At 41.0% G+C, this 13,449-nt stretch overlaps 1 protein-coding gene across 5 annotated transcripts in view; it reads left to right on the forward strand.

Annotated features, from left to right (window-relative positions):
• Window positions 1-13,449, forward strand: part of fbxl4 (F-box and leucine rich repeat protein 4) — an 89,793-nt gene that overhangs the window by 52,808 nt on the left and 23,536 nt on the right. For all 5 annotated transcript variants that reach the window (XM_033021041.1, XM_033021044.1, XM_033021040.1 and 2 more), the window contains one exon: window positions 5,239-5,452. In XM_033021041.1, coding sequence (XP_032876932.1) covers window positions 5,239-5,452 — 214 coding nt within the window. The remainder of the gene's footprint in view (window positions 1-5,238; window positions 5,453-13,449) is intronic.

The following is a 13,449-nucleotide window of genomic DNA, read 5'->3' on the forward strand; positions in this document are numbered from 1 at the left end:
ACCAAACAATGAAAGCTATCACATGGTCTCCTGACTGCTCTTCACTGCAGTTAACAATTAGTTCCTTGGTCACACAGAAGACTGCAGATGATGGAATCTTGAGGAAGAAGCAAAATGCTGAAGGAACGCAAAAGTCAGGCAGCATCTGCAGAGGGAAATGGATAGATGGCGTTTCAGGTCCGGACCCTTCTTCAGACTCTGATTAGTTCCTTGGTTTTGTTGAGACTGAGCGAGAAGTTGTTGTTACTGCAATCAGGGCATTCTAAATCTCTCCCGAACTGACTCATCACCACCAGTGATTCGACCAACAGTGGTGCCATGGACAAATTTGTAGATAGCATTGGAGTTGTGTTTCAATCATGGGTTTAAAGCGAGTAGAGTGTGGGTCTAAACTTGTAGCCTGAGGTGCTCTTGTATTGATGGTCAGTGAGGGGGGGGATGTAATTACCAATCTGCACTAATTGAGGTCTACCAATGAGCAAGGCAAGGATCCAGTTGCAAAGGGAGATGCAAAAGTGAAGAGATTGAAGGAAATTATTGTGTTGAATGCCAAACTAGTCAATGAACAGCAGTCCAACATACAGTGCCCTCCATAATGTTTGGGACAAAGACCCATCATTTATTTATTTGCCTCTGTGTTTGTAATAGATAAAATCATATGCGGTTAAAATGCACGTCAGATTTTATTAGAGTATTTTTATACATTTTGGTTTCACCATGTGGCAATTACAGCTGTGGTTATACATAGTCCCCCCATTTCATGGCACCATAATATTTGGGACACATGGCTTCACAGGTGTTTGTAATTGGTTAGATGTGTTTAAATGCCTCCTTACTGCAGGAATAAGAGAGCTCCCAGTATCTAGTCTTTCCTCCAGTCTTTCCATCACCTTTGGAAACTTTTATTGCTGTTTATCAACATGAGGACCAAAGTTATGCCAATGAAAGTCAAAGAAGCCATTGTGAGACTGAGAGACAAGAATAAAACTGTTAGAGACATCAGACAAACCTTAGGCTTACCAAAATCAATTGTTTGGAACATCATAGAAGAAAGAAAGCACTGATGAGCTTACTAATCAAAAAGGGACTAGGAAGACATCCACAGCTGATGACAGAAGAATAAAGAAAAATCCCCAAACACCTGTCCGACGGATCAGAAACACTCTTCAGGAGTCGGATGTCAATGACCACTGTCCGCAGAAGACTTCATGAACAGAAATACAGAGGCTGCACTGCAAGATGCAAACCACTGGTTAGCTGCAAAAATAGGATGGTCAGGTTACAGTTTGCCAAGAAGTACTTAAAAGAGGAACCACAATTCTGGAAAAAGGTCTTGTGGACAGATGAGACGAAGATTAACTTATATCAGAGTGATGGCAAGAGCATAGTTTGGAGGAGAGAAGAAACTGCCCAAGATCCAAAGCATACCACCTCATCTGTGAAACACGGTGGTGGGGGTGTTATAGCCTGGGCATGTATGCCTACTGGCTCACTTATCTTCATTGATGATACAACTGTTGATGGTTGTAGTATAATGATTTCTGAAGTGTATATACACATCTTATCTGCTCAAGTTCAATCAAATGCCTCAAAACTCATTGGGCGGCGGTTCATTCTACAGCAAGACAATGATCCCAAACAACAATCCTGGAAAGCAACAAAGCTAAAAAATGGTAAATTCTTGAGTGGCCAAGTCAATCACCCAATCTGAACCCAACTGAGCATGCCTTTTATATGCTGAAGAGAATACTGAAGGGGACTATCCCCCAAAACAAGCATAAGCTAAAGATGGCTGCAATACAGGCCTGGCAGAGCATCACCAGAGAAGACACCCAGCAAATGGTGATGTCCATGAATCGCAGACTTCAAACGGTCATTGCATGCAAAGGATTTGCAACAAAATACTAAACATGACTACTTTCATTTACATTACATTGCTGTGTCCCAAACATTATGGTGCCCTGAAATGGGGAGACTATGATAAACACTGCTGTAATTTCTACATGGTGAAACCAAAATGTATAAAAATGGCCTTTATTAAAATCTGACAATGTGCACTTTAACCACATGTGATGTTTTCTATTACAAATATCAATTTGTGGAGTACAGAGGCAAATAAATAAATAATGGGTCTTTGTCCCATACATTATGGAGGGCACTGCATGTGCTCCTGCTATTCAGATGGTCCAGAGCAGTGTGGAGAACTAGTGAGATAGCACCTGCTGTTGTAGTGTTGCAGCACATGTTGTGGTGATAGGCAATTGAAGCGGATCCAGTTTATTTCCGAGACAAGAGTTGATTTGAACCATAAACAACCTCTCGTAGCATTTCATTGATGTAAGTGCTCCTAGACGGTAGCCGTTGAGATAGGTCACTGTGCTTCTTTTGGGAACTGATATGATTGGGCCCTTTTGAAACAGGTGGGAACCTCTTACCACAGAAGAGAGGGGTTGAAAATGTCCTTGAATACTCCGGCCAGATGATCAAATTTACCGGAGTGCAGATGAGGGATGGAGCAGTGGGCATTTCTGATGGTGGTACGGCAGTAGTTGAATGTGTTGGGTCCTTTAGTGTTGAAGGTGACTGGTTGATGGTAGTTGGGCAGACAATCCTTCATGCTAGCCCGGTTCAAGTCCCGGCAAGGGTGAGAAAACCGTCGGGATATGTAGTTTCTTGCTTGTTGATCACGACGCTCACTTCTTCAAATGCCAGCTTGGCATCTGCCTGAGGTGGCACATAGACAGCAGTCAGGATGAAGGCCGAGAACTCTCTTCGTAGGTAGAACAGTCAAACTTTTAACCGCCAGATATTCCAGGTGGGGGAAGCAAGAACGGGACAAAACCACCATGTCAGAGCACCACGATGAGTTTATTATGAAACTGTCGCCACTGTCTCTCCCTTTTCCTGGCGTCACCATCCAGTGGATGGAAAACCACATAAGTTGTCGTGACGTGTCTGGAAGTTGCCGCTCAACCATATCTTTGTGAAACAAAATACACAGCTGTCCCTCATGCCTCTGATACAGCAGTCTTGCTCTTGAGACTTCTAACTTGTTCTCCAACAATTGTTCATTGGCTAGAAGGATGCTAGGGGGAATCGCATGCCCCCCCCCCCCCCCCACATCAATCATGTTTTCTAGCATGGTGGAGGCTTCCCTGATGCCTCATTGTGCTATGCTTGTGTTTCGGGAGTCTGCCGATTCCATTGGGTCTTTCGAGTTATCGTAAAATCACTAACGCATTTAAATGGCTTAAAACCCTGATTCCTACTATTACAGTTCTGATTGCGGCTTTCAGCTCTAAACAATCAAATCTTAGGTACACAAAATTGCTGGGGAAACTCAGCGGGTGCAGGTCTCAGACTCAGACGCAAATCTTAGACTTAGACTTAGACTTAGATCCTTTATTTGTCATTCAGACCTTTCGGTCTGAACGAAATGTCGTTGGATACAAGAGTTTTCCTGATCTCACTCCAGCACCATCTTGTTAAAAAAGTGGCTCTACTGAGATAAGAAAACTCTGCACCCACCACATGAAAATAGAGTACTTTCTCAAAAGCTGACTTCTCTAAAGCACATTCGAAATGGACATTGTTCAGTTGCATTGTGAGAAGTATTTATGATTGTAATTAATCTTGATCAGTAAGCTGGTTACTATTGCATTTTGCAATGTATTACCAAGAAAGCACCGCATGGAATGTCCTCCAGCTTGTAATAGGCCTCATGTGACTTCTATGCCTTCTAATGTGAAGCTCATTTTACTTAGGAGTTTAGACAATCCATAGAAGTCATCAACCTTGTACAGAATATGGTTTCTATATAAGCTGAATTGTTTTATTGTTTTAGGGAACCTTTTGCAGTGAAGTAGCTATTTTTTTTACAGTGCATTGAGTGTTGACAGTGCATTACCTATTAAAACAGATAATGAATGTTCAGCCTTTATGAATTACATTTATTTAAAATAGTTATATTTTGTTTGATGATTTTTTAATTCTTTTTTTAATTTTGTACACGCATTCTCTTCTAGTCCTATAAATAAGTTGCATTCCTTCTCGGCAAAGTGGTAAGATTGAAAAGTCTGTCCAGAGACATGGACTGATGTCACTGCCATCCTGGGTTTTAGGAAAGTGAAAATGAGCAATCTGTTTGACTTCAAATTTGCAACCGCAAGAAGAATTATTATAGTTTCTATTCCTTTGTGCCTTGTGTAGATTGATGCTTTTTTATGAGGCGAACCAATCAAAATAACTGTCATTATTTTCAAATTGTCACCCCTTCATTTGTTTTCTTTTAAACAGTTCACAACCATTTGTTTTTTACAAAGAATGGAAATAATATGTAAAATGTTTGGAACTCCTCCAACTGAAGGATGAAGCGAAAATTACTCTATCAAAGATTGGTATATATGCAACTTAAGGCAAATTTGGGGGGAACAAATATTTTACGAAATATCAGCTTTTTGCAGTAGCAATTTATAGATATTTTACAGATTGATTTTCTTTGAGAATCAGCCGCACTCATCTTTCAAAATTTAACAAAACCGACAAAATGATAGGTCTTTCCATAGTGTTTCCTAGTGTTTAAGTGCTGGTCTTGTAAAATACATCTTTGCATGACTTATTTCATTTAATAATATTTTATCATCTTGCCATGCAGCCTGCAAATAATTTTAACCATTTCAGTCTGTGTGGTAACTAAGTATTGGCAAAATGAAGTGAATTTGTCTTCATTGTCATGCATTTAATTTTATTTACAGTGAAGTGGTGACTTTCTGCTTACTTTCATATTATCTTCAAATAAAAGCTGGAGATGTAACAATCCCACAATAGCTCCATTGCTTCCTGAAATTGAACAATAGTTTGACATTGCTGCACGGACCATTTGACAAATCATGGCAACAGTTATGCATGTTAGCTGTATTTCGTATATGAATTCAATTTTCTAATTTACATCTTAGACATTTTTTTTACAAATGATATCCAGCATCATTTGAGTGCTTTAAGTAAGGTGCCAGTTTACCTATTGGGTGAATAATTCCACACCAGTGACCCATTTTCAGATCTGTTCCATATATTAATTCAGAGCTTTGCACCTTTTCACTTCCACTGTAACATCTGCTGTTTTTCTATAGCTTAGTCCTGACGTTGCCTCTTTATGTGATGCCTGGTGCATACGCTCACAGCTTGACGCCTACTATTTTGACAGGAATTAACCCTATGATTGCTGTGCTTCCTGTGCAGATTCATGCAAGTGTGTGGATTTGAGCTGGTGCGTCTAGAGTTGGCCTGTTGCCACTTCCTGAATGAAACTTGCCTCGAGGTTATTGCTCAGATGTGCCCAAACCTCCAAGAGCTGAACCTTTCATCCTGTGATAAACTAAACACTCAGGCTTTCTGCCATATTGCTAAGATCTCAGGTCTCCGACGTCTGGTCGTTTACCGCACCAAAATTGAGGTAAGAACTCCTGCAGTGATTGGCACTGACAGAGAATTGCTTAATGCTACTTGTGTATTTTTTAATGAAACACAGGCATGTTCGAGAAATGTGCTGTATTTGAGTAGTTCTATTGTTTTTTTTTAAATTTCCTTTTCTGTTTTATTTAAGGCTATATGTAATTGTATATGTTTTGTGCTATAGAGTGATGAAAGTTCTCTGGAATCTAATGTGATCATGCCAATTTTTCCAAGTTATTGGAATGTGTCATGAATTATAGACGTATAATTAACAGTTTTGCATACTTATCAGATGCATTATTTTTATCAGTAAAGTCAGGAAAAGAGGTTGAGGTTGTGTTCATAGTCTGCTATCGGTCTGATTGGCATTGGTGGTCCTCAGTGTGTAAGTTACATTGCTCTTGTGTCTGTCAGTCTATTCTCAGCCAGATGAGGGAACCAATGGATTATAAAAGCTTGGGTAGACACAAAAAGATGGAGTTACTCAGCAGGACAGGCAGCATCTCTGGAGGGAAGGAATGGATGTTGTTTTGGGTCGAGACCCTTCTTCAGACTTGAAATGCATTGGAGTTCAAAATATAAACATTTTAGAAAAAAACAACTCAACAAAGTCAATAAAGTTGCACGTTCCAGCAGTTCCTCGCAGCACTGGCATTAGAGATGGCATGTTTGGCGTGACTGAAGTGAGGTATTAGATCCGAGAAAGTTCCCCCTCGGTTGGGTTGTAGGGAGAAGTTAAGGCTGGAGTTGGTTCTTTGGGAGATTCAGCGGCTATGTTGTTTCAGAGGTTAGGCGACAAGGGGCTCTGTTGCTGTTCATTGGGATAGGAAAATATAATTGGTTTAGAGAAATAGTGAATAGTTGCCTTTCAAGTAGAAATGAATACTATGCTTAGTGTCTTTCAATAGGAGGAAAATCCTTGTTCACTGAAGGGGTTTAAATTACTTCTCACGGAGTCTAGAAGCTGAGGGTTTTGGCTATGGGGCAATAAGTCCTAGCTGACTAGGTCCTAGCAATGTCCTAGCTGGATCGAGGAGTTGCTTATTAGTATAATGTGTTGATATAGATTCTGCACTTCTTAGTGGAATGAGGATTGTGGACCAATTGATGTAACAGCTGACATTTTCTTTTCTGTGCCACACATTTGTTTTGTAATTAGAAAACATCACATGGTGTATGGAAAATCTCTCTATTCAAAGAATAAAAGATACAATAGGTTTCATCAGTTTAGGCAGGTCTTTGATTTGTGAAAACCTACTGTAGCACAGCACAACGGCACAAAAAACATAGAGATGTAGCCAAGTAAAAACCAAAAATGGAGTGATCAACAGTTAATCAAAAAGTGAGATTTAAGAAAGGGCCTAGGAAAGGATTTTGGAGGTGTATACAAGGGCGTTAGGTTTGGGTAGCTGAAAGCATGCCTGCATTTGCCGGGGCAGGGCAAAGGGGTTGAATGTACATAGAAGAATGGAGTTTGTTGGTCTTATAGAAGTTACGGATGCAATCAAATGAAATAACTTGTCTTTCCATCATCTATTTCACAATCTTTGAGTAATGGATATAGTAATCTTCCGTCCACAGTAGATCCTGAAGTTAAATGATGAATTTGACCCAGATTTTTCAGTGACATGAGAAACCACAAGAGCAAAGGTTATGATTTGTGAGTCCAGTAAAATACTATCAGTTTTAAATTCAACCACGACATTTTTTAAATTTTATGTACTCCAAACAAATTAAATATGCTATGCTTTATTATTGCATGAGTGATTGTGAAGTGAGTAATTTTGTTTTGACATCTTCATTGTTCATCAGCAATTCACATTGTATAAATTTTGTTTGTGACGGTGAAGCAATGTGACATCAAATAAGAGTTCAAATGTATTATGACAATTGTGAGATTGCCAGAGAAAACTGATTACATGGTGTACTACAATAGCTTACTGAGAAATTTCCATTCAGTACTTATTATAAAGAAATTAATGGCTATCTGGGAGTCATTACAAGGTAGAGAAGGACTAATGGAATTTAAAAATATGAAACTAAGATGGTTTTAAAGTCTATAAGCGACTTTCGGCAATTGGATTTTTATTAAAAGTGAACGTTTTGTTTATTTTTCCCTCAAACATGTGTTTTAAGGGCTTTTTATTAATATTATTTTGAACAGCAATTATCAGCATGCACGGTGGGGTCTCCCCAAGTAATCTCAAATGTATAATTCTATTTCTTTAAGAAATAGCCTATAATTAATTACCAGAAGTGCTTATCACAGTCTGCACTGCATGGCGGTTATTCACATGTGGACATGTTTGGGCAGTTAATCATAAAAATAGTGAAATCGTAAACCTATGCAATTTATTTTATTTAACTCAGTACTACGTCATCCTACTAATAAAGGTAAATACATTAAACACATTTTAGTGATCTAATATATATCTAATATATATAACATATATTTTGTTTTTAAATCCTACTTTGCTGTGCTATTTACTATCTTTAATCATAGATTTTTGTTTGGCACAAAGCAAACAATGAGTGAGAGAAAACTGTACTCAGAACATCATTGTAAGTATCAAACCTCGTCACTGCCCTACTTAAATTACAACAACTTCTATTAAGGCACATTATTAAAGCTGTGACTGCTACTAAACCTGTGACTCAGTGGCCAGCACTCTTGTTTCCATACCTACACTTGTGGCTTCCACTCCAGTCTTGATCTAGTCTGACAGTCCCATACAGTATAGAGTAAGTGCTACATTTCTAGAACTACCATTGTGTGGAAGATAAAGCAAATTAAGCTTTTTGCTGGCGCAAATACGCTCATAGATCATAAGACATAGAGGCAGAATAAGGCCAGGATCCATTGAGTCTGCTCCGTCATTCGATCATGGCTGTTCTATTTTTCCCTCTCAACCCCATTCTCATGCCTTCTCCCCATAACCTTTGACACCCTTACTTATCAAGAACTATCAATCTTCACTCTAAATATACCCAATGACTTGGCCTCCACAGCTTCACCACAACCATTAAATAGACCCATGGCACACATTTGAAGAGGAGCAGATACCGACCGATAGCTTCCTGCTCAAAAATGGCCTCCAAACATCCATAAATTAAAATAGCCTTCTATGTCTTGATAGGTGTGAGAATTTGTCAATTATAAATTGACTACTGGGCTTAGTTTGGTTCAGTTTAGTTTATTGTCACGTGAACCGAGGTACAGTGAAAAGATATTTTGTTGGTTGCTTTCCAGTCAGCAGGAAGACTACACATGATTACAATCAATCTGTCCACTGTGCACCTTTAAGGGAATAATGTTTAGTGCAAGATTTGGCAAAGTCTGATTACGGATAGTCTGAGGGTCTCCAATGAGGTAGATGGTAAGTTAGTACAGCTCTCTAGTTGGTGATAGGATGGTTCAGTTGCCTGATAACATCTGGGAAGAAACTGTCCCTGAATCTGGAGGTACACAAAAATGCTGGAGAAACTCAGCGGGTGCAGCAGCATCTATGGAGCGAAGGAAATAGGCAACGTTTTGGGCCGAAACCCTTCTTCAGAATCTGAATCTGGAGGTGTGCATTTTCACACTTCTGCACCTCTTGCCTCATGGGAGAGGGGAGAAGAGGGGTGAGACTTGTCCATAATTATGCTGGTGACCTTGCCGAGGCACTGTAAAGTGTAGATGGAGTCAATATTTCTTGCGGTCTTGGATGGAGCTGTTCCCAAACCATGCCGTGATGCATTCCGATAAAATGCATTCTGCAGCGCATTTGTGGAAGTTGGTGAGTGTTGTTGTGGACATGCGGAACTTCCTCAGCCATCTATGGAAGAAGAGGTGACGGTGTGCTTTCTTGGCCGTTGCTTCAATATGGGTGGTCCTGGACAAGTCGGTGGTGATATTTACTCCCAGGAAAGTAGGAGTATTGACTCCTCCTAGGAACTTGAATCTCAACTATCTCTTCTTCAGCACTTTCAATGTTTGCTTCCTGAAGCCAATCACAATTCCCTTTGTCTTGCTGATATTGAGGGAAAGGTTGGTGTCTTGACGCCGGGTTACAAAGTTCTCAATCTTTCCTGTACTCTGTATCATCATTGCTTGATATCCAGCCCACAACCGTGGTGGCTTCATACTTTAAAACTATTGTTAAAAAAAAATTTATTCGTGGAAAAAGAATCAAAGATGATTTTGGTAGGCTTATAGGAGAGAATAAGTTATCTGTATAATTGAGGAAAGACGTGTTTACTTAAATCCTCTTGCAATAAAGTCCAACATACCATTTACTTTTGTCGTTGCTTGCTACACCTGCACGCAATGTTCAGTTATCTATGAATGTGAAGCCAATAAAAAATCTCAAAGTAAAAGGCAATATTTTCTGTCTGGCTTATAGTACATTTTATATTGAATATGGTATGGTGCCATGCAAACAAGGATGGTTCTCGGTTTGATTTCTTGTAACATTTGCCATTCTCAGATGAAGTTACAGTGGACTTTGTCATCAGGTTAGGAAGCAAAGAAAGCCAGGGCATAGACTGGTGATTGCTATTTAATAATCCTCTTAATTGGATTTGGGGACCGAATGCTCAGCTTTGACGGGCCCACGGTCATGAAAAATTGGCAATTGAAGGATTGCATGCATCATTAATGAAACATGGATTTGATTTTGAAATGAGGCTAACAACTCGCATTTATTTAGTAACTTTCATATTGTGCATTACCATTTTGATAACTGAGCAATATTAGGTCAGTTGACCAAATATGTAGGTTATATGGTAGTGAAGATAGACACAAAAAGCTGGAGTAACTCAGCAGGTCAGACAGCATCTCTGGAGAAAAGGAATTGGTGATGTTTTGGGTCGAGACCCTTCTTCAGAAGCAGAGAAGGATATAGGGAAGAAGTCCTGAACTTCCTGACTTTACCATTTGAAGTTATGGCTGCCAATTGTGTTACAAACATATTAGGAATACAGAATTAGAGAAATATAGAGATGTTGAAGATGGAAGGACTGGAGAAAATTGCAAAGATAGAAAGTAGGAAGCCCATAGAAAAGAAAGAATGAGAATTATGCAAAATTAGAAAAACAGTAGAAAATAAGACATCTGTGATTTTAACAGAATGAACTAAAGCTTTAAAGCATTTTAATTGATCTGCAAGATGAACACCAAGAGGTTTTGAGTTAAGTTGAATTTAGTTTATTGCCCGAGGTACAAAGAAAAGCTTTTGTTGCGTGGTAACATTTTTAACTAAATTCTGAATAGTTAATATGAGATGTTCTGAGTTAGGTAGAGGCTGTTTGAGAAGTTTTATGTTACATGTTAAATAGACTTCAGGCCTTACCCAGTTGAGTGAATAAGATGATGTATATGTCACAATTGAGAGAGTAAAGGGCCTGTCCCACTAACGCGACTTTTCAGCGACAGTCTTCGACTTCGATTTGTCATATACACCCGAAGGTGCAGTGAAATGAATTTGCCAGCAGCGATACAATTTTACTTCGGAGTCACGTGAGTGACTACGTGAAGAACCCCGCTAGGACGCATGCGTGTCATATCGCTACGCGCATTGCAACGAGTCACAGCAGGGGGAAGGACGTTCCCCTTTAGCGGCAGAATTTAAAAGCCGGGAACAGCAGGTAAGGAGACTCTGCGTTTTCCCACTTACCTTGCAGGTGGAAAGATGAACAGATCCACGAGACAGAAGGTTGCGAAAAGGCTGGCGGGGGAGAACCACGGAGTTGCGGACAGCCAGCAGCAACAGCAGCAGCCGACGGCACGCCAATCTCCCGAAATGGGAACAGCTGTGCCAGACTTTGCTCCCGCACCGGCGGAGCCGGGCGGGAAAGCGAAGCAAAAAACGGACCGAATGCCAGACTCCAATGAGTCTGACTTTGAGCAGCCGCGAGCGGCCAGTGCCCGTGAGCACCGGGGCCGGTTGGAGCGGCTGCAGGATGACGAGCAGCCGCGAGCGGCCAGTGCCCGTGAGTACCGGGGCCGGTTGGAGCGGCTGCAGGATGGGGAGCAGCCGCGAGCGGCCAGTGCCCGTGAGCATTGGAGCCGGTTGGAGCGGCTGCAGGATCAGGAGCAGCCGCGAATGGCCTATGCCCGAGAGCATAAGAGCCAGTTGGAGCGGCTGCTGGAGGAAATACTCCAAAGTGGCAGGCTCCGGGAGATGGAGGCTAGCCACAGTGGGCAATTAGTAAGCCCCACAGCAGTACCCCTTGTGGGGCTGCACAGTGTCTCTCCCTTATCAGAGGAGAGCACGGAGGATCCATTCTGGGCTGACCCTGAAGAGGGCAGTGCACATACCCTCAGTATGCCTGGGGTGACAGAAAACATGCTGGACATGGTGTCCCAGTTTATCCAACCAGACCAAACTGGCCAAGACCTGGAGCCGAAAATAGCGGCAAGCATTGACTATATGTCATTTAACCAACTGCAGGCACAGGCACTATCAGACACCATGGCACGACATTTATCTCCAGGGAACTGCAAGTCGCTAAATGTTCCCAGTGTAAACCAGTACATCTGGAAACATGTGGGGACATCAATTAGAACCAGGGACTTGAAAATTCAGAAAGTCCTAAAAGTCCTAACGGCAGGAATTACAGCTTTTGCCCACACATTGAAGGAGCAAAACATGACCCAAGACCACCAAGATGCACTGGCTTTACTCTGCAACTTACAATATGAGTTGAACAACATCAGGAAAAGTGCTATCCAACCAGCTTTAGACCCCAAATTTGCCGGCCTCTGTAAACCTGGAACCTCCAAACCGCCAATACTACTATTTGGAGGGGATTTACCAAAACAAGTCAAAGAACTTGATGAAGAGGCAAAAACACTGGGGCTCATAAAACCAGCAACCAAAAGCTATTACGGCCAAAAATATCACCCCTACGGACCCCCCAGTCGGCCAATACAAACCGGAGCTAGCGCAAAAACCAGGAACACCCAACATCGGCATTTTTTAGGCCATGGCCCAGACCGACCGTCCTGGAAAATGCGCAAACCTTCAATACAAACCCAACAACAGACCCAGACAACGGCGCCTCAACATCCACGGAGGATGCCGAAGAAATAACACACCTACCACTGGTAACCATGGAGGTAGGTGAGTATGGTTCCTTAAGAATTAAAGGGAGCATGAAAGTTGGTGGGAGATTACGATATTATTTGGATGCATGGAATAAGATAACTACCGACACTTACATTCTAAGCAGTATCCAGGGTTATACCATAGAATTTATACAAAAACATAACCCTCCAGTACAGCATGTACCGAACCCAATGTTCGTGCTCACAGATATAGAAAAATCTAAAGCACATGCTGAACTACAGCGGCTATATAAAAAAGGAGTAATTGAACACACCCAACACGAATCACAGGAATTCGTGTCCAATATCTTTATAAAAAACAAGAAAGATGGTGGTTGCCGCATCATCATCGATTTGACTACTTTAAATACCTTTGTACAATATATTCATTTCAAGATGGAAACCTTTGTTACTGCAAAGCAATTGATTTCCAAAGGCTACTACATGGCAAGCATCGATCTAAAAGATGCTTACTATACAGTACCCATAAGAGGTGACCACAGATGTTATTTAAAATTCAACTGGATGGGTCAGCACTGGCAATACAGGGCACTACCTAATGGGCTGACATCAGCCCCCAGGTTATTCACAAAAAATTTGAAACCAGCCCTAGCGTTACTGCGAAAACTAAAACACTTGTTAATGGCATATCTAGATGACATATTTATTGTTGGCAAAACTTTGGAATTGACTGAACAAGCAGTAACAGCCACAAAACAATTGTTTGAAGAACTGGGCTTTATCATCCATCCAGTTAAGTCTAAATTAACGCCTTCAACAAAAATGGATTATCTGGGGTTCACCATTAACTCAGTTCTCATGTCAGTGACTTTGCCGAAAGAAAAGGTAACAGCCTTAAAAGAGGTTTGCAGCAAAATCATTGACATCACCAAACCATCCATTAGACT

Source organism: Amblyraja radiata, chromosome 5, assembly GCF_010909765.2.
Source record: "Amblyraja radiata isolate CabotCenter1 chromosome 5, sAmbRad1.1.pri, whole genome shotgun sequence".
Classification (NCBI taxonomy): domain Eukaryota; kingdom Metazoa; phylum Chordata; class Chondrichthyes; order Rajiformes; family Rajidae; genus Amblyraja; species Amblyraja radiata.